At 46.5% G+C, this 27,483-nt stretch overlaps 1 protein-coding gene across 4 annotated transcripts in view; it reads right to left on the bottom strand.

The window, feature by feature from the left end:
• The window catches only part of ACSBG2 (acyl-CoA synthetase bubblegum family member 2), a 50,578-nt gene extending 27,832 nt beyond the window's left edge, over window positions 1–22,746 (bottom strand). For 2 of the 4 annotated variants that reach the window (XR_006641431.1, XR_006641432.1), the window contains exons 1-7: window positions 22,468–22,745; window positions 16,454–16,578; window positions 14,331–14,560; window positions 13,337–13,425; window positions 12,499–12,619; window positions 8,110–8,196; window positions 3,649–3,798 (exon numbers count right to left, since the gene is read on the bottom strand). Coding sequence is in view for 1 of the 4 variants with exons in the window: in XM_045166670.1 (XP_045022605.1) it covers window positions 3,649–3,798; window positions 8,110–8,196; window positions 12,499–12,619; window positions 13,337–13,425; window positions 14,331–14,560; window positions 16,454–16,577 (801 nt within the window). In the remaining 3 variants the exon portion in view is untranslated. Of the gene's footprint in view, window positions 1–3,648; window positions 3,799–8,109; window positions 8,197–12,498; window positions 12,620–13,336; window positions 13,426–14,330; window positions 14,561–16,453; window positions 16,579–22,467 lie in introns of all 4 variants that reach the window. The other 2 variants (XM_045166670.1, XR_006641433.1) reach the window with 2 other exon arrangements.
• Between the last annotated feature and the right edge of the window lie 4,737 nt (window positions 22,747–27,483).

Below are 27,483 nucleotides of genomic sequence, written 5' to 3'. Positions count from 1 at the left end.
ATTCACTGAAAACTTCATCTTTGTGTAAAATTTCACCATGTGTTATCTTTGAAGATTTTACGGTAATAAATTAGCACTTATCATATACACAAAGTTGGAACAAAAATCTAACAGAGAAAAACATGAATGATAATGACAATCGTAAGTTGTCTAATGAAACTTTGATCAACTTTAAGCTCTAACAACTTCACACTTGATGTTAATTGTATCAGTGTCTAAAAATGTACTGATACGTCTCCAGTCAATAATGGGCAGCAAAAGATGTATTAAAATGTCTCCAGTCAATAATGGATTAAAAGTCACAATAGGGGACACTGATGAGGCTGTGTGCCAGGTATCACTCTGAGCATTTATATCTGTGTGTAGGTTAAGTGAAGTGTTAGCCGCTCAGTCATGTCTGACTCTTTGGGACCCCATGGGCTGTAGCCCTCCAGGCTTCTCTGTCCATGGAATTGAATTCTCCAGGCAAGAATACTGGAGTGGGTAGCTAGTCCCTTCTCCAGGGATTGAACCCAGGTCTCCTGTATTGCAGGCAGATTCTTTACTGTCTGAGCCACTCGGGAAGCCCATGCGTAAGTTAAAGACAGCGGCAAATTCTCTGCCACCTGCTCCGTTCAGAGCTAGAGTCTGTTTTCCCTTCCCCTCACAGGGCTGGTCCAGTGGCTGGTTTTGACCTGCAGAGCAGGGCACCATGAGCTTCTGGCACTGAGCCCTGACAGATGTCAGCCTGTGCCTTTACATACTGTGTGCTTGCCCCTGGGGGAGCCAGCACCACATGGAGAAATTCAACAGCCTCACTACTTCCATGCCATAGAGAAACCCAAGCCCCAGGAGACATGTGAGTGAAGCCCCTCTCAGACCTGTTAACCCAGCCTGGGCACCAGCTGAGTGATCCCAGCTGACACTCTGTGGGGCAGAAAAGACACTGCTGAGCCCTGGTCCAACTCTGAGACCCAGAAATAACGCACTGTTGGTGTTTCAAGTCGCTCAGTTCTAGAATGGTTTGTTACACAGCAGTAGCTAACTGACACAGTATGAGGCATTATTTAACCTTCACAGCAACTCTAAGAGCTATCAGCTGTTCTTGTCTCCATTTCACAAGTGGGCAAACTGAAGCCCAGAGAAGTTGAGGGAGTTTTCTCAGATCACACAACTAGCAAATGGGGGAGCCAGGATGAAGATCTAGGCAGACCTGCTCCAAGAGCTCAGCGTTCATCAGCTGTCTTCAAGGAGATGATCTCAGCAGACATGAAGCCACTAGGAATATGAACGCTGGCCAGGGTGGGCTTCCTCAGACCCTCTTCATTCATTTCAGTCCACAAAATGGATTGAATCCTCGTATACCTAGCACTGGAGACACAGCAGTGATCCAAACAGACTGCTGCTGCCCTCAAGGAGCTGATGTTCACGATAAACACGTGACTGTATATAATATGTCAATGCACGGAAAACAGTAGCCAGAGGGGATCAGGGACTGATGGGGTGGTTTATTTTTATTTGCTGTTTTGAACATGAAAGTCAGGGAGGACTTCTTGGAGGCAGTAACATTTAAGCAGGGACCCCGAGGAGGTGAAAGAGGAAGCCAAATTGGTCTCTAGGAAAAGAATTCCATGCAGAGGGAACAGCCAGAGCAAAAGCCACTGTGTACTGCCAACTCTTAAGCTGGGTTGGTGCAAAAAGCTCTCATAAAGTAGAAATGCTGGGACGTCCCTGCTAGTCCAGGGGCTAAGACTCTGTGCTCACAGTGTAGGGGGCCCAGGTTCAATCCCTGGTCAGGGAACAAGATCTGACATGCTGCAGCTAAGACCTGATGCAGCCAAATATATATATATATGTGTGTGTGTATATATATATATATATATATATATATATATATTAAGTAAGAAATGCTTCATTGCAAAACTAGCAGTCTTTCTGACTCACAAAGGGGAGTGTTGGATGTACGTCCTGCCAGACACTTTTCTACTTTTAAAGCTTACAGGCTTGTACATCAGTTGCTTCATTTTTCAATTTTTAACAAAAACCGCCTGTGCTCTGCGTGCTGTTCTTCAGCTGGCTTCAGCATATTTATAGTGATCGCATCTTTAATGGTCTTTACACCTCAGCCACATAGATCAACAGTGTAGGTGAGAATGTGGACTGTGACACCAGCCTGCCCGAGTTCAGGTCCTGGCTCTGCCATGCTGCTTGCTGTGTGACCTGGACCCAGCATTTTAACCTCTCTGGGCTTCAGTTTGCTCATCTGTAGAAACAGCGGCCACCCGACAGAACAGATAGAATCATAGAATCACCGGGAGGGTTTACAAAATGTAAAACTCTCGGGCTGGACCCTGGCATATCACGGGCGTCCAACAGAAATGAGCCATCACTGTCTTTCTTGTTCCTTAGAAGAAAACAAACAACAGCTTTATCAAGGTGTAATTGACATACAGGGAACCACCTGCATTTGAGGTGTACAAGTTGGTGCATAGTGACTTACATATGCAGCCGTGCAGCCATCCCCACCATTGAAATGGTGAATGTTCTCTGTTCCCATCGCCCTTTTTCATGCCTCCCTTTTGCCATCCCAAGCAGCCACCATCTGCTTTTGGTTCCTGTAGACAAGTTTGCATTTTCTAGGGTTTTCACCACATGGGCTTATTTTCCTGACCAAAGTTTGAACTTGGGCTCTTGGAAGTGGCACACGGATCCTAACCACTGGACCTCCTAGGAATTCCGTTCCTAGGGTTTTATATAAACAGGATCTTTTATTTAGTTACAGTTTTAAATTACAGTTAGGTCATTTTATTCACTTTCTAATTTATTTTTTAATTAATTTACAGCTGCACTGGGTCTTTGTGCTACACATGGGCTTTCTCTAATTGCAGCGAGCAGGGACTACTCTTCACTGTGGTGCGTGGACGTCTCATTGCCGTGGCTTCTCTTGTTGGCTTCTCTCATGGGCTCGACAGCATGTCGGCTCAGTAGTTGCTGCACTCAGGCTTAGTTGCCCTTTTGCATGTGGTATCTTCCCAGACCAGGTACTGAATCTGTGTCCCCTGCATTGGCAGGTGGACTCTTAACCACTGGACTGCCAGGGAAGTCCCTTTCTAGGGTTTTATATAAAGAGGATCTTTTAGCGTGGATTCCCCTATTCTTTCTGACCAGTGACCTAAATTACCATCAGCTTTGGACTCCACTCAGACATGCATGCATTTTCCCCAAGCACAGAGACTTCCTCAGGTAACTAAAACATCAGTTCCTGCTTTAGCCCCTGAAACTCAGTGTTTACACTGCCCTTTTACATACTTATTTTATCAAGCATGGTTCTGAGCTCAAACAACCCAGGAGGCAGGGACTATTACATCACACCCATTTTACAGATGAGGAAACCAAGGCTTAGAGATCTTGGATGTGTTGCCCAGGATCATAGAGCCAGGTCTCCTGCAGAGTCCCTGATCTCAACCCTTGCACTATGCTGCCCCGACCTTGGAAGTGTTGGCTTAAGTCTCTCTGCCCCACAGATCAAGGTCCCCCATGCCACTGTGCTCCTAAACACCACTGTGCTCCTGTGGGTCAAGAACAAAAACAGTCTGAAGGCCTCTGCCCCAGGGCAACGAGACCCTGGAGGCTGCAGAGTCCAACCCCGTCAGCAGAGACAGCACTTACATTGTCATGGCTGAGCATCACCCCCTTGGGTTGGCCTGTGGTCCCTGAAGTGTAGATGATCACAGCACACTGATTGGCCTTCTGGCTTTTTATGATCTGGTCCAGTTGGGCATCGGGAATGCTACTGCCAAGTTCTAGGAAGTCATCCCACTACGGAAAGAAAAGACCAGCAGAGGGTGGCGGCTCAAGGGTGTGAGGGGGCCCCAGGCACACCAGATGTTCCCCTTCCCCAGTCAGGTCTTGCCTCACCAGCTGCCCTGGAAGGATGATTCCCAGCAGGAGGAAAGGTACTTGATACAGAGGCCCTGAGACACCTGCTTCTCCTCCACTTCCTGGGCAGGCTACTCAAGCACCTCGGCCTCAGTTTCCTCATAGGTAAAATGGGGATGATGTCAAGGCCCAACTCTTTGGGTTGTTCTAAGCAGTAAATGGGTCACTATGTGTAAAATGCTTAGAACAGCAGAGTTCAGGATCATTTGTTCTCTGCCTTTCCAGATTCCACTCGGCACCTCAAACTTAGTGACCAGATTGATGCAACTGAAGGCCATCCTGATTGGCTTAAGCTAGATGGTCCCATCTGCCTGGGCCCCAGTGATTGGACTGGTTCTGGACATGTGACCTCAGATGGTCCAATCACAGTGAAGGTCAGGGCTTTGGCTGGAAGTGCTGGGACATGAATGAGTCATCTGAACATGAGGTAACCTGAGGACCTGCTGGACTGTCTCAGGACTAGAGGGAAGCAAGGTTAGTGGAGAGCAAAATGGAGCCTGCTAAGTCATTTCAGTTGTGTCTTACTCTTTGCAACCAATGGACTATAGCCCACCAGTCTCCTCTGTCCATGGGGATTCTCCAGGCATGAATACTGGAGTGGGTTGCCATTTCCTTCTCCAGGGCATCTTCCTGACCCAAGGATTGAACCCACATCTCTTATGTCTCCTGCACTGGCAGGCAGGTTCTTTACCATTTTGCCACCAAGTGGAGCCTTGGGCATGTTATTTGAGCTCCTGGTTCCAGCTGTGCATGGGTTGTAGTTACATGAGCCAACAAATGATCTTTGAAGCTTAAGCCATTTGGGGTTAGGCTGTTATCACCTGCAACCAAAGATATCCTTCGCAATAAGACATACATCATCTCCCTCTGGCAGATGAAGAAGCTGAGGCTCAGAGGTGGTAAGTTACCTGCCCAGGGTCACACACTAAGTAAACAGAGGAGCTAGCATTTTAACCCAAGAGTCCAGAGCCTGTGCTCTTAATTACCTTAGAATTTGATGCCTCATAAGGAACTGTGAGGCTGTATGAACCGAATTTCACATGAGAGCTGCAAAAATGCTGTCTCTGATCCTCCAGCGAGGCTCTGGAGGACAATGTCCTGTCTGCAAAATAGAGGGCTCTCCATGTCCTCCAGAAATGGCAAGCATTGCCTGCAACCTGACAGGGCAATGCTGGCCCCATCCAAAAGGGAAGAACCTTTCACCAGAGCATCTCTAGCAGGGTAGAGTGATGGAGAGAGGAGCAGTGCACACAGACCTTTGCAGGGACCCTGTCCTTTCTCTGAGAAATGCCCCAAGCCCCCCTCAAAAGGATGCTCCCCTAATAGCAGGTGCAGGACCTCATCCTCCCATGGCCACAGACGATGGGGTCACATAGATGCTGGACCCAACCTGGTCCAATCCAGTCCTCTACTGGAAATCGGGAATTGGTCCCGACTCCAACTCCAGGCATCACCACCTGTCCAGTTAATGGTCTTCTTCTGTCATCCCTCTGCCCTCAAATTTCACCCTTTAATTTCCCAGGCATTTCCTTTTTCTCTCAGTTCTAATGAATGTATTCCTAAACTGAATCTAAAAATGGGAGGTTCTACTCGCCCTGGCAGAGAAGTAGATACCTAATCTGTCACAAAACCGTTGCCTATAAATCATTGTCCTCAACCAGGGGCAATTTTGCCCATGCCCCCCTACCCCAGCCAGAGGACCTAGGCAGTGTCTGAGGATATCTGTGATGGTTTCAACTAGGATGTAGTAGGTGGAGGGAAGCCAGGGGTGCTGCTTAACACCTAAAAATGCACAGGACAGCCCCCCCAATGAAGAATTATCCACCCTGAACTCTGCTCAGTGTTATGTGGCAGCTGGATGGGAGGGGAGTTTTGGGGAGAATGGATACATGTTTATGTATGGCTGAGTCCCTTCCCTGTTTACCTGAAACTATCACAATATTATTAATCGGCTATATCCTAATACAAAATAACAAGTTCAAAAGAAAAAAATTATCCACCTCGAATATCCAATGAGGCTGAGAAACCTGCTGTTAATACTGTTTCTAACAAAAGGGTTTAACTTATCCAGACTTAAGATCTTGGTGCCGTGATGATCACTTTTAACCTCTGAGAGGCCTGTGATTCTGACCAGTTGTCTTACTTACTTAGTTATCATCCTGGTCTTAATATTCTAAGGTTTTCTGAAAGGTGCGCGAGCTGGCGAGTGTTTTGGCCAGAAAGGATCACTGTCATCTTTCTTCCCACTTGAGTGGAGGGAAAACGAAATAAATTCCATGACATGTTAGGACTTCTGATTTGGATCATGGGTTTGATGGCCTGATCTCAGGAACATTAACAACAGGAGCCTGAGCTGGTCCCTCACAGACCTCCTGCCTTGACTTCTGTGAGTTAACTTGTTGTATCCTTAGAAACAAAACCCAAACCCTCTCCTTTGGCTTAAGTGGGTCTCTGTGGCTTGCACTCAAGCATTTTCTGACTCTAGAAGGCCCTGAGGCAGAGTGAATTTGCAAAAAAAAAAAAAAAATGAATGTGACATGTATATGTCACACAGTCTTCAGGGGCCCTGTCCCTCCCTCAGTAAGAGGTGGAGTCTGGTCTGCAGCTTGGCCTCAACGTGCTACTTCCAAGAACAGGTCATTCAAGGCAGGACAGCTTCTGCCTGGATATTTCTCTCCTCAAAACATTCTCTCTGGAGACTTTCCCGGTGGTCCAGTGGTTAAAGACTCTGAGCTTCCTTCTACTGCAGGGGGCACAGGTTCCATCCCTGGTCAGGGAACAAAGATCCCCGCCATCCTTTCCAGCATGGAAAAAACAACAACAAAACAAACAAAAAAACATTCTCGTGGAGATGTGAGCTACCAAACAAGCCCACAGGACCTGAAGACATCACAGAAGCAGAAAAAGAGGAAGAAAGGTCCCGGAGGAGTCCAAGGTGCAGAGTCAGGACCAGACTGCAGACCAGGGGCATCTCTTTGAGTGCAAATTTTTTAGGGAATTCCCCCCCCCCCAAAAAAAAGCTTGTTATCAAGATAAATAATATTTCAGTGCAATGTTTTAAAAATCAATATCAAAAAAGCAAATCTCTGATGGATGAAACATCAAAATTTGAAAAAAAAAAAAAAGGCAGGCTCCAACAGGGCTGTTGGTCAAGCCATAGCAGAAATGCATGCCCCTTGTATGCGTATTTTCATACATTAAAAATGGCTAATGGTTTTATTACAGATACTGATGACTTTGCATCTGTGAGAGCCAGGAAAGTAAATTTATAATAAATTCTGACTTGAATATAAATTAAATATTTGAACTTCATGTTGTGAGTTCCAACACATCTTATTTTCAGTGCTGCCGTGTTTTTTCAGTTCCGCTGTGTGTGGGCATGCACGTGCTCAGTCTGTCCCACTCTGCGACTCAATGGACTTTAGCCCACCAGTATCCTCTGTCCGTGGGGTTTTTCCAGGCAAGAACACTGCAGTGGGTTGCCGTTTCCTACTCTAGGGGATCTTCTCCGCCCAGGGATCAAACCCACATTTTCTGCATTGGCAGGCAAATTCTTTACCACCGTGCCACCAAGGAAATCCTGTTACGCTAATACTCTGAAAAAAAACAACAACAACTAATAATAAAATGATTGGTACTGTCTCATGCCACCAATTTCGGGGGTGATTTGTTATACAGAAATAAATTACCAGAACAGACACGGGAAATCAGACCCTTCGTGGCACAAAAAAATTCTCTCAAAAGCTTCATCCCCTTCTCTTGTGAGGCCTCGCCTTCTCCCTTGCCTACCACTCAGTGGGTGGCTGAGTCTCCATCCACTTCTGTGGGCTTCCCTCCTAACTCAGTCCGTAAAGAATCTGCCTGCAATGCAGGAGACACAGGTTCGATTCCTGGGTTGGGAAGATTCCCTGGAGAAGGAAATGGCAACCCATTCCAGTATTCTTGCCTGGAAAATCCCATGGACAGAGGAACCTGGCAGGCTACAGTCCGTAGGGTCGCAAGGAGTCGGACGCGACTTAGCGACTAAATTACCGCTACTGCTACCCACTTCTGTTGCTCACGAGCCCGTTCCCTTGAGTCCTCACCCATTTCCTTTGTACGGGTCCGCCCTCCCCCTTGCTCACCACCCACTTCCTTTGCCAGTGCCCTCCTCCCCTTTAAGGCCCGGTCCTCTCCTTTGTTGGCACTTACAGAGTACAGGTTTTCACATTTGCTGTCGTCCACGGGCGGCTTGTACTGAACGATCGCTTTTAGGGTCTCCATCTTGTTCGTCGGAATCTGAAAGAAAGTTGTGCATTTGTTGTTGTTCGGTCGCTCAGTCATGTAGGACTCTTTGCGACCTCATGGACTGTAGCTCGCCAGGCTTCCCTGTCCTTCACTATCTCCCTACGTTTGTTCAAACTCATATCCATTGAGTCGATGATGCCATCCAACCGTCTCATCCTCTGTAGCCCCCTTCTCCTCTTGCCCTCAATCTTTCCCAGAATCAGGGCCTTTCCAGTGAGTCTGCTCTTTGCATCAGGTGGCCAAAGGACTGGAGTTTCAGCCTCAGCATCAGTCCTTTCAATGAATATTCAGGGTTGATTTCCTTTAGGCTTAACTGGTGTGATCTCCTTACAGTCCAAGGGACTCCCAAGAGTCTTCTCAGGCAACACAAATTTGAAAGCATCAATTCTTTGGTCCTCAGCCTTCTTTATGGTCCAACTCCCAACATCCGTACATGATTACTGGAAAAACCATAGCTTTGACTATACAGACCTTTGTCAGCAAAGTGATGTCTCTGCTTTTTTAATAAGCTGTCTAGGTTTGTCATAGCTTTTCTTCCAAGGACCAAGCATCTTTTAATTTCATAGCTGCCATCACCATCCCCAGTGATTTTGGAGCCCAAGAAAATAAAGTCTGTCACTCTTTCCATTCTTTCCACATCTATTTGTCATGAAATGATGGGACTGGATGTCATGATTTTTGTTTTTTGAACATTGAGTTTTAAGCCAGCTTTTTCACTCTCTTTCACTTTCCTTAAGAGGCTTTTTAGTTCCTATTCATTTTGTCATTAGGGTGGTGTCATCTGCATATCTGAGGCTATTGATATTTTCCCCAGCAATCTTGATTCTGGCTTGAGCTTCATCCAGCCTGGCATTTCGCATGATGTACTTGGCATATAAGTTAAGTAAGCAAGGTGATAATATACAGCCTTGATGTATTCCTTTCCCAATTTTGAACCAGTCCATTTTTCTTGTCTGGTTTTAACTGTTGCTTCTTGACCTGCATACAGGTTTCTCAGGAGCCAGGTTAAGTGGTCTGGTATTCCCATCACTTTAAGAATTTTCCACAGTTTGTTGTGATCCACACAGTCAAATTTATGCATGGACCTCAGGATAACCTGGCCCAGGAGCATGTGTCCTAAGCTCTCTCCCACAGGGACCCCTACCTCTTTCCCTCCCCTGCCCACACAGTAAAACTTAGCTCTGTGCCTTGACTGATACTAAGCAACCTGGTCTTAGGACTGCTAAGTTCTTTGTGGCTGGTATCGGTAGACCCCAACCATTGAAGAGGGCTGAGGGCAACAGCCTCCTGAGTTCTGCTGCACCGAGTTGTGCCTCTTAGTTGGTGAGTCAAAGGACAACCCTCTTGGCTCCTCCAATCTTGGCACCTTGAGCTACGCAGCCAAGATCCAGCCAAACTTATAGTTGGCATCAGGCCACAGAAATTCTCCATGAAGGTGGCCGGAACCTGGGCAGGTTCAGAATGCTCTACCTAAACCTAGAACTGTAAGGTTCAGGGGATTCTTGTCCCCTGCAAGAACCTTTTCGTTCGTGCACGGGGAGGACGTTTGTGTCTGTGGCACATTCCTAGCCAATGCAAAGCAGATGTCACTTCCAGCGTCAGGAATGCTGATTATAGCCAAGTCTCTGCCATGGCCTGGAGAGAAAAGATGACAGGAGTGCTTTTCACATCTGGACAAGAGTTTTCCAGAGAGAGAAGGAGCAGACATCCAAAAAACCTGAAGCAGGCAGTGGCTGGCATGTGTGAGGGATGTAAAAAGTCCAGGGTGATCCGGAGTGAGGGTGGAAGGGAGGAGTCCAGGGGAGGAGGCAGGAAAGGGCGTGAGGGCCAGGAGGCCATGCCCTGGGGAAGAGATGGCGAGGAGTCTGCCGTTTATTCTGAAGGAAGAAGGAAGCCCTGTGAACTTCACCAAGAAAGAAAGATTTCCAAGTGGACCTGAACATGCAGTTTGGGAGGAGCCTGGCTTTGAATCTTTCACTCAGAGCAACCAGAACAACAAATCTTCCACAAACTGCCTCTTTGGTCAGACTCAGTCTCTGTGTGCATGCTCAGTCATATCCGGATCTTCCCCACCCCATGGACTGTAGCCCGCCAGGCTCCTCTGTCCAAGGGATTCTCTAGGCAAGAATCCTGGAGTAGGTTGCCATTTCCTTCTCCAGGGGATCTTCCTGTCCCAAGGATTGAACTCATGTCTCCTCATTTGGGGCATTGGCAGACAGGTTCTTTACCACTGAGCCACCTGGGACGTGAAACTAGGAGATGGAAATAATTCAGATATTGCTTTATGCCTATGAGGTTGAAGATACCAGACCAAGGACTGGAAGTCATAGCAGCGAGGTGGCTGCAGGGGAAGAATGGAACACGAAGCATTTTCTAACAGTGGGAAACCCAAATCAGAAGCCTGTATTCACAGCAAGGAGGAAAAGGGCCCTACCCTCACTCATCACCAGTCACCTCGCAAGCAGTGCATTCTGCTATGAACAGGACAGACAGGACATGAATTGAGTACCAGGGACCAAAGAAGCATGGCTTCAGAAAGCAATTTCAGAAAGTAGAAGTCTGGGGACTTTCCTGGCAGTCCAGTGGTCAAGACTCCACGCTTCCACTGCAGGGGCCACAGGTTCGATGCCTGATCAGGGAACTAAGATCCCGCATATCACGTGGTGCAGCCAAAAAAAAAAAAAAAAGAAAACAGAAAGACAACCAGAAAGTAGAAGTCTGTCCTTCCTGAACCAGCTCAGGAATTAGGTTTTGCGTTGAAGGAGGCCTGGTGGCACAAAATGTCCACTTTCACTGAGTCAAGCTGTATTTCATTGAGTCTGGGGAATCTACCCTAGTTTCAGTGAAGTTAATATGTGGACAAACACCCTTGATGTTCAGAGGATACTGTCTTTGACACTGATGGCAAGACTTGAATCTCAACTTCAGAAATATGAAACGTGTAACACAGGAGAAATGGAATAGGGTATTAAAGAAACAGAGGGCTTCCTTGGTGGTCCAGTTGTTAAGACTCCATACTTCCAGTGCATGGGACCTGTGTTTGACCCCTGTTTGGGGAATAAGATCCCACATGCTGTATGGTGTGGCCAAAAAAAAAAAAAAAATACAGAAGGAAAGAAGGGAAGAAAAATAACCACAGTGGCTCTTGGGCTGAGCAATGACTCTGGCCATGGAGGTTCACTCTTCCGAAGGACTTCCCTCCTTTCAGAATACTTCTGTCAAAAGCTGGTTCAGACAACTGCACTCATTCAAACACAAATCATGGGAAACGTTTCTCCAGCATCCATATAAAGATAATGCAAAGAGAAGAAAAAGGAGTAAGAGAGGAGTCAGAGTTCACTGAGTACAAAAAGTCATCGTAGGATTTCCCTGGTCATACAGTGGATAAGAATCTGCCTGCCAATGCAGGGAACATGGGTTCAACCCCTGGTCGAGGACGATTCCACATGCTGCAGAGCAACTAAGCCTTCACAACTACTGAAGCCTGTATGCCCTAAAGCCCGTGCTCCACAACAAGAGAAGCCACCACAATGAGAAGCCCTCTCACTGCAACAAAGAGTAGCCCGCATTCACCACGACTAGAGAAAGCCCACGAGCAGCAACGAAGACCCAGCACAACCCAAAAGAAAAATTTTTTTAAGTCACAGCAAAGCAGAGGAAAATTGCCCCCCAAACTTCTAATATAAAATGTAAGATGTAACAAGCTCAACGCAGCTTGAAAGGAAGAACCCAAAGCAAACATACAAGCCCTAGGGGGAGAGCCAGACATCCACCAGAAAGTAGCAAAACAGTGAAGCAGTCAGACTTGGGGAGGAGACAGAGGAGAAACACAAAAGCATTTCAGAAAAGAGGATGATCCTAAGAGATGAAAATTGAAAGTGTGGCAAGGCTCAAGATAACGTTTCTAAGAGAAAACTGATAAACAGTGGACTGTATATGAAATAACACACAAGTGCATTTTAAAAACTGGAGGCCCAGGGGACTTCTCTGATGATCCAGGGGTTAAGACTTCACCTTCCAACGCAGGGGGTGCAGGTTTGATCCCTGGTCGGGGAGCTAAGATTCCACACACCTCCCTCAGCCAAAAAGAACCAAAACATAAAACACAAGCAGTATTGTAACAAATTCAATAAAGACTTTAAAAATGGTCCACATCAAAAAAAATGGAGACCAAGTAGGAAAAGAATATGCTTTGGAAGTTAAACTCCTCCACTCTGCACACATCCATTGTTCCTTGGTGATGGGCGGTGGCGGGGTGGGGCGGGGGGCGGGGGTTGGGGGGGCAGTTGTTACCGAAAGAATTTTCTGCAACTGTGCATTATTTTCCACCAGCAGGATGTTCACTTTGGCATGAGTAATGACATATTCACAGGCGTCCGCGAAGTTGGTGGCATAAATACCAACACAGAAGCCCCTGGGAAAAGAAAACACATGCATGTGTGTGCCCATATACCTGAGTCAAGAACATCCTGGAAGGGGAGGAAAGGGTCTGGGGGTAGGGCCTGCTGGCAGGTTCTGAGTCTGAAGTCCTGCCACCAGCTTCCCTCCCTCCACAACTGGACAATGACGGAAAGGACAGGAATGACAGCGATGATGGGAGTATGGACTCCTGTGATGTTGCTATGACATGGAGCCCCTCACAGTACCCATTTTACAGATGAGGAAACTGAGGCTCAAGGGAGGGAAGTCGCTTGTTCAGGGTCCCATAGTAAATAGGAGGTGGGGTTTGGAACCCCCACCCCTCCCCCAGCCACCTGTTCCCTTCACTCACAACCTTTCCTTTTTGCTTTCAACCATTATGTGGTGGGTTTGTATCTCCCTGCTGCCAGATGACTTCAAGGAGCTTTCCAAGTGCTTATTGGCTGCTTCCCTTAGTGATGTTTCCCTTCAAGTTTCCTGCTCATTTAAAATCTGTGTTTTTATTCATGAGCTGTACAAGTCCTTCGGTGTATTTCAGATGACTGGTGTGTGTGTGTGTGTGTGTGTGTGTGTGTGTGTATGTCTATCTCACTGGCTGGCCTAGGGCTCTTTGCTCATATCTCAGTGGAAACCTGTGTGGGTGCCAGGCCCCCGGAGCAGCAGCCCCCCACCCCACCCCAGCATTCACAGGGTCCAGGGCCCAGGATCTTACCCCGCAAAGATGGCACCAAGAGCTGCAAGGATCCACTCGATGGAGTTAAACCCAAGGATGCCAACTGAGTGGAAAGGCTCCAGCCCCAGCTGGGAAGGCAGAAACAGACGGACAAGCAGAAAACGGAGACACAGGCGAGGTTTGCTTCCAGGTGGGACCCGCTCACTGGGAGAAGGTGGACCCCAGAGCCCCCAGAAGCCACGTCGGGGGAGAGCCCACATTGAGATGGAAACCCAGAGTGTGATGTGTTTTTGTGACTCTAGGGAGGCTGGTTTGCCTTGCTCTACTTAATACCCCCTTTTTTATTCTAATTTTTATGGATTTTAGTTTTTAATCATTCTAACCAACTTTAGGTGCACAGCTCAGTGGTATTAAGCTCCTTTACCCTAAAAAACCCCAAATCCACGGGAATTCCCTAGTGGTTCAGTGGTTAGGACTTCATGCTTTCAGTGCTGAGGGCCCAAGTTCATCCCTGCTTTGGGAACTAAGATCTTGCAAGCCTCACAGTGTGACCCAAAAAAGTACATTCACACTGGTATGCAACTGTCCCTACCATCCATCTCTAGAACTTTCTCATCTTCCCAAACTGAAGCTCTATCCCCATGAAACACTGACTCCCCAGCCCCTGGCCCCCACCATCTATTATCCTTCCTGTCTTTGTGGCTCTGACTCCTCCAGGGACCGTCCATAGAGGAAGCATCTGAGGCTTCCTGCCGAGAGCTAGCCATGCTTAGAAGTGGACCGTCCCACCTCAGTCAAGCCTTCCAATGATGTACCCCTGGCTGATAGCTTGACTACAATCTCATGAGAGATCTTGAACCAGATACATCCAACTCAATCACTCCATAGAGAGGGGACAAAGATTTGAAAGAAAATTTCACCAGTTAACCTTCTTTTTTGGGGTGCCTTGTGCATTTTGTCCCATGTGTATTTACACACAGAAGGAATGATTTAATACATGATGAACAAAGGAGTGAGTGAACAATGCATTTACCTTGAGCATGGCTCTCGCAGTCTTCCGACAAGCCTCATAGTACTGGTTGTAGTTCAGAACTTCCCACCTTCCATTCTTCTTTGATGCTAGGGCTGGATAAGACCCAAATCGGTTGACCGACTCCCGAAAAAATTCAGGGATGGTCAAGGGGCTCTCATGGCCTGGCCCATGTTTCGATAGCCTCATAAGGACTTCTCCATCTCGGTGAATGGTCCACAGCCTAGGAGTAACTGCAAATAACCACCAGGGTTGGATGGCATATATTTTATATTCACTTCATACTCAGGAGGCGGGAGGGGCCTCTTTTTTTTGATACTGAATGAATCCCATGCTTCGAGGGAAGTCACATGGTCAGTACTGGTCTACTCAAGCTTCCCTGTTCCTATTTATTTCTTCCTTACCCTCCCCCAACAGTCTGTTATGAAAATTTTCAAGCATACAAAAAGTTGGGTTTGTATAGCAAGCGCCCTCTTACTCACCACCAAATCCTACAGCTGTTAGCACATCCAGCCACCCCTCTATTTATCCATCCATCACGCCATCTTCCTTTTTGACACATTTCAAAGAAAGCTGCATCCATTTCACTCTTCAACAGTTGAATCGTTTTTAAAAAATTTTAGTGAAGTATAGTTGATTTACAATGTGATAATTTATACTGTACAGCAAAAGTGACTCAGTCATGCACACATATGTTCTTTTCCATTATGGCTTGTCAAGGAAGACTGAATAGAGTTCCCTGTGCTCTACACATTAGGACCTTGTTTATCCATCCTCTGTATAATAGTTTGCATCTGCTAATCCCAAACTCCCAGTCCATCCCTCCCCACCCCCTTGGCAACCACAAGTTTATTCTCTCTGTCTGTGAGTCTGTTTGCTTCATAGATAAGTTCATTTGTGTCTTATTTGAGATTCCACATATAAGTGATATCATATGGTATTTGTCATTCTCTTTCTGACTTAGTATGATAATATCTATGGCCATTCATAGGTGGTAAATGGCATTATTTTATTCCTTTTAGAAACATTTGAATCGTTTGATGTGAATCAGCCATTAGCATTTGAATCATTAACTAGAAATATATGTATACACACATATCTGCACTACATATATTATGACGTCTGTATCATAAGTGTAATTACATATATCCTATATATACATATATATGACTACATCTGTACTATATAACTATATTCTTATATAGTAAGTATATATATATGTACTATATGTATATAATTATATTCTTATTATATATATTATTGGACTTCCTGGTGGCTCAGGGGCAAAGAACCTGCCTGCCAATGCAGAAGACTCAGGTTCAATCCATAGGTCACAAAGATCCCCTGGAGAAGGAAATGGAAACCCACTCCAGTATTCTTGCCTGGGAAATCCCATGGATGGAGGAGCCTCGCGGGGGGGTCACAAAAGATTCAGACACAACTTAGCGACAACAATATATATTATATATATATATATTATTACATCTGCCACACACATATATACACACACACAATCACATCTGCACTATATGTAATATGTAATGCATAATGTGGCATAATGTGTATAATATTAAATATATATGTGTGTATATATGCTTTACCCACACAGGCACACCACCCTAACATGCTTAGTCACTTAGTTACGTCCAACTCTTTGTGATCCCATGGACCATAGCCCGCCAGGCTCCTCTGACCATGGGATTCTCCAGGCAAGAATACTGGAGTGGGTTGCCACGCCCTCCTCCAGGGGATCCTCCTGACCCAGGGATCGAACCCGAGTCTCTTGCGTCTCCTGCATTGGCAGGCGGGTTCTTTACCACTGTGCCACCAGAGAAGCCATAGGGAGCTTCTATTATTAATGCCCACCCCCTCAGTACAAGGGGTGCAACCAAGACTTCAAAAGAGCAGGTGGCTCGCCCACTGTCACTCGGCTCACAGAGCTCTGCTCCAAACGACGGGGCCCGGCTGTCACTCCCTTATGTCTGCCCCCTCTGCTACCCGTCACATGTACAGACTTGGCCCTCCAGGATCGGGCACCTCAGCCAAGGCCAGCAGCTGGGGTGCACCGTGGCTGTGCCCAACTGTCCGGCCCCGGCTCCTTTATAAACAGTGGTGAATCAGCGCACCTTTCTCTCTCTTGCACAAAGTACCTTGTTCTTGGCTCATGTCTACTTTGAGGTCCTCGTCCTTCTCTTCTTGAGTTGTCTGGGTTTCAGGCCTTCTGGGTCTACAGAGACCATTCTTCACCATGCTGCAAGGCACAGAGCAAGAAACTTAGCATGTGCTACTGAGTTGCTCCTGTCGTGTCCAACTCTGCGGACCCCGTGGACTGCAGCCCGCAGTCCTCTGTCCATGGGATTCTCCAGGCAAGAACACTGGAGTGGGCTGCCATGCCCTCCTCCAGGGGATCTTCCCTACCCAGGGATCACACCTGTGTCTCTTACATCTGCTGTATTGATTGACAGGTGGGTTCTTTACCACTAGCGCCACCTTGGAAGCTCCAGGAACTTAGCAGGCCTGGTAAAGGAGCTGCAAGTCTGAAGCCAGCTCTGGTGTTGACTTAGTCATGTTGCGTAGAACCCTGGGATTGATTAGTCATGCCTGTCCTGGGCCTAGGAGGAGAGGAGCCAGGTCTGCATGCCAGATCATCCAGCAATTGTAAAGTCCAGAGCATGTGCAGTTCTTCGAGTTTCCAGAAGAGTCTTTTGAACAATAAGAATGTAGAGGCTAGATCTATATGTGATTCTATGGGTAAGAGAACATTTTGGAGTTTCCTGAAGAGAAGCAACTCTCCCAAGAGAGTTCTGTTCTGGTTCATTTCCTTAAAGATAGTACAACACAAAAACTCAAAGGCCTTAAAGGATAAAACAGTAAATTTTGGCACATAAAAAGTTTTGTTTTTCAAACAGCAAAGAATACCATGAACAGAATCAAAAGAACAACAACAAACTGAAAAAAAAAAAAAAAGGGCAACACATATAATCAATCAAAGCCTGATTTCCTTAATATGTAAAGAATACCAGTGAATCAATAAGAAAAAGACCAATAGCCCAGTGAGAAAATGGGACAAAATCTTGACTAGACAGTTCTCTGAAAACAGTTTTAACTGACTTTTTAAAAACAGGAAAAACAGGGAATTCTCTGGTGGTCCAGTGGGTAAGACTCTACACCCCCAGTGCAGGGGGCCCGGGTTTGATCTCTGTTCAGGGAACTAGACTGCACATATTGCAACTAAGAGTCCAATGCAGCAACCAAAACCTGACACAACCAAATTAACTTCTCAAAAACCAGAAAAACATGCTCCATCTCAGTCCAAAGAGAAATGCAGTAGAAAACACGATGCAGTTTTCACAGAGATGAAGTAAGACCCAAAAGACTGAAAAAGAACTCATGTTAGTGAGGGAGAATTTGTGATAACAAAGGCTCTCCTATACTGGGGCAAAAATCGATGCAACCCCTTTAGAGGATGTTTTGTCAGTAATCAGACTGAAGTTCACACAATCATGAATCCATTGGTAGAGGCCACTGCGGATTCTGGGCTACCCAGGGTCCTTGAATGCTCAGGAACTGGACACCACTGCTTGAATCCTTTTGCGTGTGATGTGGGATGAGCACCAGTCCTTAACCATCCTTGATTTTCAGTGTGTTAATCCTTTCAAATAACATTCTTCTAAACATCTACATAACAAGAATTAAAAGTTATTCTCCAGACATCCCTGGTGGTCCAGTGGCTAAGACTCTGCATTCCCAATGCAGGGGGCCTGAGTTTCATCCCCAGTCAGGGAACTAGACCCCACATACCACAAGTAAAGAGTTCACATGCCACAGCTAAAAATCCTGCATGCGGCAACTGAGACCTAGTGCAACCAAATAAATGATAAAGATTCGTAAAGAACAATTATTCTCATGGACTGAATTGTCTTCCCCGAAATTTGTATGTTGAGGCCCTAACCCCTGAGTGATTGCATTTAGAGATGGAGCCTTGAGGAAAGTTGAGTGCCTGCTCATCACTGAGTCATGTCTGACTCTTGTGACCCCATGGACAGTAGGCCACCAGGCCCCTCTGTCCACAGGTATTCTCCATGCAAGAATACTGGAGTGGGTTGCCATGCCCTCCTCCAAAGGATCTCCCCGACCCAGGGATCAGTCCCACATCTCCTGCATTGGCAGACGGATTCTTTACCACTGAGCCACCAGGGAAGCTCCTTGAGAAACATAACCAAGGTTAAATGAGGTCACAAGAGTAGGGCCCTAATCCAATAGGATTGCTGTCCTCCTAAGAAGAGAAAAACAGCTCTCTTCCTCCACTATGTGAGAACACAGTGAGGAGGAGGCCGTATTGCAAGAGAGGCCTTACCAGACACCAGCACTGCTGAGACCTTGATCTTGAACTTCCAGCCCAGCCACAACAAGGAAAAGAAGTTGCTATTAAGCCACCCAATTCTACAGTGTTTTTGTTAACAGCAGCCCCAGCAGATAGTTACATACATATCTTGAAAACTGTTTCTTAAATGAGCTCATGAATTTCATTTGGTTCATAGAGTGGAATGTTATTTGGCCATGAAAAGGATAGAAGCCCTGACACTCGCTACAACGTGGATGGACCTGGAGGACACGCTGCTCAGTGAGAGAAGCCAAACGCAGAAGGACACACAGCGTGTGAGTCCATTTATAAAAATGTTCATAGAGACACAGTGGGTTTTGGTTGCCAGGGGGCTGGGGAAGGAATGAGGAGTGACTTTTTATGAGCACAGAGTTTCCTTGTGGGGCGATGGAAATGTTTTGGAACTGAACAGAAACAAAGGTTGCTCAAGATTGTGAATGTTTTAGACGCCACCCAGCTGCTTATCTTAAAATGGTTAATTTCACGTTATGCGACTCTCACCTCAATTAAAAAACACCAGAAATGTTGATTCACAGTTCCCAAAATGGAACGTTCTTCAAGACATAAAATTAAATAAAAAAAGCAAGATCCTGGACAACAAATACAGAAGGTGACTGGGCAGGCAGATGGATCCACGTATGTGACTCAAGAAAAAAAATTCTGCGTCTCTAGTCTAAGAGGTCATTACCTCCTGGGCAGACATGATGCAAAAATGCCAGCAGTCTAGCCCAAAGTTGACCACCGATGCCCTGAAAACAGGAAGATGAGAGAGAGGTCTCGAGTCACACAGTCCCCAGGCGCCTGTGGCTGTCAACGGGCCTGCACTGGTCTCGTCTGGCTTCACCAACACCAGGAACCCATCCTGCACGCTCAGCAAGGGGGCAGGAGGGGCTCCACCCTGGGAGTCAGACTCTCTCTTACCCTGGTGTTTCCTGAGCATCTACTACTGTGAGCCAGGCAGGGCTCCAGCCAGCGGGCAACCAGATGGACAGAAATCCCTCCTGAAACCAACATTCTAGTTGATAGAAACAGCCAGGAAACAAAGATCAATTAAGACAGTAACAGGATGTGCCTTGAAAGCATCAGGCTAAGAGAAAGAAGCCAGGTACCAAAAGGCACAGAGTGTGTGAGTCCATTTCCAGGAAACGTCCAGACAGGCAAATCTGCACAGACAGAGAGTGGGTTTGTGGCTGCCTGAGGCTGAGGGAGGGGGTTGGGGAATGGCTGCTTAACATACACATGGTTTCCTTTTGGGCTGTTGAAAATATTTTGAAATTACATTGCTGTGGATGTACTGAATGCCACTGAAGTATTCACTTTAAAATGGAGAATTCGGGGGACTTAACCTGGTGGCCCAGTGGTTAAAGCTCCAGGTTCCCAATGCAGGGGTCCTGGATTCGATCCCGGCTCAGGGAACTGGATCCCACATGCTGTAACTAGGAGTTCAAACACGCAACTGAAAATTTTGCATGCCACAGTTAGATTTCGCATGCCACAAATTAAAGATTGCATATACTGAAACTAAAAGATCCTGCATGCTACAGTTGAAGATCTCGCGTGTTGCAAATAATGCCTGGCACAGCTAAATAAATAAACAAATACTAAAAGAGACAACCCCATGGAAATGGATGCAAGCCTTGAACAGAGAGTACACAGAACCGAATGCGTTATAAACCCAGGACAGGATGTGCACGTTCCTTGGTAATAAGGGAAATGCACATTAAGACCACAGTGAGATATCACTTTACCCCCAGTGGATGTGCAAAAATGCATCAGATGCTGGAGAGGAAGAAGAATGGGCGCTCTCCTGCATTGCTAGGGGAGCTCAAGATGGCATAACCCATTGGGAAAGCATTGTGACATTAATGGTGCAAGGTGAACACATGCATGTCCCTGATCTGGCATTTGTGCCCCCAGATATATATACATACCCAAGGGCTTCCCAGATGGCTTAGTGCGTAAAGAATCTGCCTGCCATGCAGGAGACACAGGAGTCAAGGGTTTGCTCTCCAGGTCAGGGAGATCCCCTGGAGGAGGGCATGGCAGCCCACTCCAGTATTCTTGCCTGGAGAATCCCATGGGCAAAGGAGTCTGGCGGGCTACAGTTTACAGGGTCACAAAGAGTCAGACATGACTGAAGCAACTGAGCACACCACACACACATATTCCTAAGTGACACTCTTGCATGTCTGCCCCAGGAGACATGGGCGAGAGTGATCATAGTGGCTGTGTTCATAAGAACTGCAAAGTGGAAACAGCCTGAAAATTCATGAATGACAGAATGGATACAGCCTTCATGGAATACCTATGCAGTGATGAAAAAACAGACACAAAACCCTGGGTGCATCTCCCAGCCTTGATGCAGATAAAGAAGCAGATGGCAGCATGATTTTATTTGTAGAAAGTTGACAAGCAGGCAACATTAGTTAGTCCTTGTTTAACTGGCAAAACTAGAAGGAAAAGCTCTGCGGGCAACTCAGAAGTGTTACCTCATTCAGGTGAGCGAGGAACAGGAGAAAAAGGTAGGACACAGAAGACTTCTAAGTTACTAGCAATACTATATTTCACAAAGTGAAGTGGGTACACAGGCATGTATTGCTATTTATTAAACTGTACTTAAAATGTTTTGTGCATCATTTTATATGCAAAATGTGTTTCACAATTTTAAAAAGCCATGTAGGGTTCATAATAGCAATGAATTAAGAATTCGTATTGAATTTAAGGGACAAGAGTGAAAACTATATCATCTCAAGATATAGTTTGATGAAATATCCACTTTTTAAATGAAAATCTCTTAGCCCATAAGAAATGGAAGGGTTTGCATAACTTGATAAAGGCTGTCTACTAGAACTATGAATGTCATACTTAACAATGGCAACAGAACCATCAGAAGAGTTTCCATGAAGTCAGAAAGATGAAGACATCAGCTGTCACTTCTACTAGTCAGCATTGATATGGAGGTCCCTAGTCAATGCAATAAGACAAGAAAAGGAAGTGAGAGGAATTAAGATTGAAAACAGGCAACATCACCATCGCATGTGATTGACTGCCTCTATAGATATTCAATCAACTGAAAAGCTATTAGAAATAAAAACAGTTCTGGGACTTCCCTGGCAATTAAAACTCCGCACTTCCAATGCAGGGGGTGCAGGTTCAATCCCTAGTTGCGGAGTTAAGATCCTGTATGCTGCTTGGCACAGCCAGTTTTTTTAAAATAATAAGTGAATAAATAAAACATCTATTCTAAGAAAAAGGAAAAAAATAAAAACAGTTCTTTAAGGTGATGATAGAAAAGCAATATTTAAAAACCAATAGCATTCTTGTACACCAGCACCAACCAGTTAGAAGATGCAGTAGAAAAAGACATCGAGAGTCTAGCTCAAGGCCAAAATGTGTGTTTTAGGTGAATCCAACTCCTAGTGAAATATGCCTGAATGTTACATTGACGTACTGCTTTATCGAGGGCTTCCCAAGTGGTGCTAGTGGTAAAGAATCCGCTGCCAACACAAGAGCTGTAGGAGATACAAGTTCAATCCCTGGGTCAGGAAGGTTCCCTTGAGTAGGAAAGGGCACCCCAGTCCAGTATTCTTGCCTGGGCAGAGGAGCCGGGAGTGCTGCAGTCCACGGGGCTGCAGAGTAGGACATGACTGAGAGATTGAGCACACACATGCTGATACATTGAAAATCAAGTATGATTGTCGAACAGCAAATCCCAGAGGACCCTGATGTGCCCCCCCTCTCCCACAGCACTGGCACCTTCCACTTTTCACCAGGTATGGTTCTGGCCATCACAGCAAAGCATGGGTTGCAGAGTCATCTAGGCATTCAGGGTGTTTTCTTCTTCCACAGAGATGATAAACAAGTTGCTTCTCCTGGAAACCTGAACATGGGCTGCCCCTTCCCAGCCCTCGTCACCGTCAGGATGGTGGTGGTGATGAGAGGCAGGAAGGCAGGCAGTTTCCCTTCCCAACAGCCCTTCTATCCCATTCAGCCTTCCAGAACCTTCCTCCCAGTCACCTCTTGTGACATCACTGGCTGCCCCTGCCTTCCCACGCCACCCCACCTCCACTCCTGCTTCCAGAGCAGGAAGGCAGCCATTCTCTTTCCACCCACCCATCCCTTCATGCATTGCACCCCTTAACTTGTTGCTGAGATTCATATGGAACCACAACACTTACGTCAGGCGTCATGCTAGATGCTGAAGACGTGAAGATGTGCAGAACCAGATGAGGTCTGTTCGGGAAGACCACGGGAAACCTGGAGTCAGACAGAGACCCAACGTATGTCGGTGGGAAGGGTTTGCTAGTGTGGCTGGCCTAGGCAGGGAGGTCGTGAGAGGTCCCTGGAGCTGAGTTCTAAAGGCTGGGCCGGTGTTGGCCTGACTCGCTGCTTTTTATCACACGCCCTGCTCCATGCATTCTGTTTGCTTCCGCTTCCTCTCGCAGTTGCATCCCAGTGCCTAAAACAGCTCCTGGCCAGGCACACAGCAGGTGTGTTCAGTCAGTAAAGACTTATTGCCCAACCCTCAATATTCACTGAAAGGACTTATGCTAAAGCTGAAGCTCCAGTACTTGGGCCACCTGATGCGAACAGCCAACTCATTGGAAAAGATCCTGATGCTGGGAAAGATTGAGGGCAGGAGGAGAAGGGGGCGACAGAGGATGAGATGTTTGGATGGCATCATTGACTCGATGGACATGAGTTTGAGCAAACTCCGGGAAACAGTGAAGGGGAGCCTGGCAAGGGGAGCCTTGGGGTCACAAAGAGTCGGACGTGACTGAGCGACTGAACAACAACCACCCAAACACCCTGCTCTGCCAAGAGACAAGAACAGGAGTGTCCTACTGTCTCTGGAGCCTTCTGGGTGGTTCCCAGCCACGGCTTAGCGGTGTCGCCCTGCAGAGCACCGAGTCACCTGAAGCTGGAGAACCAGTGTCCACCAGGAGCCATTCTCTCTTCTTCCAGCCCCTCACCCAAAAATCATCTCCCAGGCCCCTTGTTGCAACATGTGGCCGTCTGGCTACATCCTCATCTGTGGAATGTGGATACAGGGAATGCAGGGGTCGCTGTAGAGTCATGCATGTAACAGAAAGGAGATTGGGACCCCCTTTCCCTAGTGGGAGGCTGAGATCTGAAGCAATCACCTTGGATAGGAAGGGAACTGAACAGTGAGGAGGCAACGCAACAAGAGGGAAGGAGCCTGGGTTCCTAATGACTGTGCAGCCACCTTGCTAGTCCTGGACAGGTAGAGTTTCATGCACACACACACGCACCTTCACATGTACACACTCACATGTATACTCATCTACTCTCACACACACGCACACATTCTCCCACAATCATACCTATTCACCCCCTGAAACACACCCTCCTACAGACCCACAATTGCGTACATCCACACACTCAAGTCACATACACTCTCTTATAGATACACAATTATAGTCACACAGATGCACTCACACACAAATTTCTATACAGACATAATTATATACACACGTGCTCAACACGGGTATGTACGACAACCTCACATTCTCATGCATCCTCATTGGACGCAGGATTGCATAGACATGTGCTCACACTTGTGCACTCACACACCTTCTCACAGATATTCTCACACACGTGCACATACAACTGTCTCACCACAGAAAAGTAAGTCACTCAGGAAAAACCCATCCAGAAATATCTCAACGGACATCCACCCAGGTCTCGTTCAGGGTTGAAGGGCACAGTGACAGCTTCCGGAAATGCTGCTGGAAGCGGACCTCCGCTCCTGGTGGCTTGGGATCCGCCTCCCCTGAATAGCTCCCTACATCTAGGGTCACCCTCGTTTCCCAGGGCCACCCACACCCACGTGGGGGCATCAAGCCGCCCGCCCATCACCCCATCTCAGGGCAATACTGAGAGGGGTCCCAGCCACCAAGCTTCCATGGGGTAAGGGCATCTTCTCTCTGCCTTAGAAACTGGGTTCTGACTCCTCCCCTTCCCCCAGGGCCACCCTGAGCGCTCCCCAGATAAACCTTTCATAAGCTCAATTCGTCTGCCCTGCTTCCCAGTGAGCTTGACACGTAGCAAGAGCAGCCATCGTCTCCCCCCAGAATCCCTGCATTGACCTCGTCTCACCTTTCTCTTACCTGCCCTAGATAAGCTCACAACGGGGACCTTTCCTTCCCCACCAGTCTTGGCCATCGGCAGTGACCACGCACTCTGGGTGGTGGACGAGCCCCTCCTCTGAGCAGAGGGACAGAGTCGATTCCAGGCCATTGCGCACATTTTAATTGAGAAAAGTCTGACAGATGAAAACAGGACTGCATGGAGGCAGCAGCTGCAGAAAGAAAAGCCCTGATTTGGCAAAATCTGTCCACCCCAACCCCGCTGACCCTGGAAGACTCCCCCCGCCTCCAGAGCCAAGGGCAAATGAAAGACGCCTCAAAAAAGCTACAAATATAGCTACCATGTGATCTAGCAATCCACTTTTGGTTACATATCTGAAGAAAATGAAAACACTATCTTGAAGAGAGATCTGTCCTCCTGTGTCCACTGCAGCACTCTATAATAACCAAGGCGACCTGCAAACAACCTAAGTGTCCATTGACAAGTGAATGGATAAAGAAAATACAGTGTGTGTGTGTGTGTATACATATGATATATATTAAGCTAGAATCAAGATTGCTGGGAGAAATATCAGCAATGTCACATATGCAGATGATATCACTCTAATGGCAGAAAGTGAAGAGGAATTAAAGAGCCTCTTGATGAGGATGAAAGAGGAGAGTGAAAAAACTGACTTGAGACTCAACATTAAAAAAAACTAAGATCATGACATCTGGTCTCATCATTTCACAGCAAACAGAAGGGGAAAAAGTAGAAATGGTGACAGATGTTATTTTCTTGGACTCCAAAATCACTGGTCAGTGACTGCAGCCTTGAAATTAAAAGACGCTTGCTCCTTGGAAGGAAAGCTATGACAGACCTAGCATATTAAAAAGCAGAGACATCACTTTGCCAACAAAGGTCCATATAGTCAAAGCAGTGGTTTTTCCAGTAGTCATGTATGAATGTGATAGTTGGACTATGAAGAAGGTTGAGTGCTGAAGAAATGAGGCTTTTGAATTGTGGTGCTGGAGAAGGGTCTTGAGAGTCCCTTGGACAGCAAGGGGATCAAACCATTCAACCCTAAAGGAAATCAACCCTGAATATTCAGTGGAAGGACTGATGCTGAAGCTGAAGCTCCAATGCTTTGGCCACTTAATGCGAAGAGCCAGCTCATTGGAAAAGACTCTGATGCTAATAAAGATTGCAGGCAAAAGGAGAAGGGGCGGCAGAGGATGAGATGGTCAGATAGCATCATCGATTCAATGGACATGAATTTAAGCAAACTGAAGGAGATAGTGGAGGACAGAGGAGCCTGGCGAGCTACAGTTCCTGGGGTCACAGAGAGTTGGACACGACGTAGCAACTCAACAACAACAACAAAATGATACATATTTATGTGTATATAGAGAATGGTATACTTCTCAATCATTAAAAAGAAGGAAACTCTGGCATTTGAGACTATATGGATAGATCTTACAGACATTATGCTTACTGAAATGTCAGACAGGAAGACAAATACTGTATGATCTCACTTATATATAGAATCAAAACAAAACACAGAACTCACGGGTGCAGAGAGCAGATTGTTGGTTTTCAAAGGTGGGGGATGGGGAGACGGGTGAGGTGGTCAAAAGGCACAAACTTGCAGTTATAAAATCTGAAAGGATGTAACGCACAGCATGGTGACTTCAGGTAATAGCATTCTATTACAGACTTGAAAGCTGCTTGGACTTCCCTGGTTTTCTAGTGGTTAAGAATCCGCATTCACAATGCAGGGGACACGAGTTCAATCCCTGGTCCGGGAAGATCCCACACACTGCAGGGCAGCTAAGCCCGTGTGCCTCAACTGCTGAAGCCCCAGCCCTAGAGCCTGTGATTTATGACAAGAGAAACCACTGCAATTAGAAGCCCATGCACAGAGAGAAAGACCCAGCGCAGCCAATAAATAAATATATATTTTTTAAAACTGCCAAGAAAGTTGATCTTAAAAAGCCTCTTCACAAGAAAAAAATTGTAGCTATGTAAAGTGATGATTAACTAGACATTGTGGCGGCCATTTTGCAGTGTATTCTGATATGGGATCATTATGTTGTACACCTGAAACATAATATGTTAATTGCACACGTGCTAAGTCACTTCAGTTTGTGTCTGATTCTTTGCTGCCGTATGAACCTTAGCTTGCCAGGCTTCTCTGTCCATGGAATTCTCCAGGCCAGAATACTGGAGTGGGTTACCATGCCAATTATACCTCAATAAAAACAAAGTTTAAAAAAAATACCAAAGCAAAAAAACTCCACAAATTCAGGCAGAGGCTGGATTGGATACAAGGGGTGGTAGTTTGGAGATTCCCACTGTAGATGCCCCAGGGTGATTCTCATTTCTATTTTTCCAGAGGAAAACTATAACTTTCCTCCCAGCTCCCCCTAGTGGGAATGTGCGTCTCTCCCTCCCAGCCAGAGTGAATATAACAGGGCATCTGGGGTGTGTATGGCATGCAGCACAGATGGAGTGCCCTGACGTCGTCTGCTGTGCTTATAAGTCTTTACTTTTTTTTTGGCTGGGCCAGGTGGCATGTGGGATCTTAGTTCCCCAACCAGGCATCAAACCTGGGCCCCTTGCATTGGGAGCACAGAGTCTTAACCTCTGAACCAACAGGAAAGTCCTAAGTTTTTACTTTTC

The sequence above is a fragment of the Bubalus bubalis genome, chromosome 9, assembly GCF_019923935.1.
Source record: "Bubalus bubalis isolate 160015118507 breed Murrah chromosome 9, NDDB_SH_1, whole genome shotgun sequence".
Taxonomy (NCBI): Eukaryota; Metazoa; Chordata; class Mammalia; order Artiodactyla; family Bovidae; genus Bubalus; species Bubalus bubalis.
Note: the sequence above shows the minus strand (reverse complement) of the source record. Positions and strands in the feature narration are given on the sequence as shown.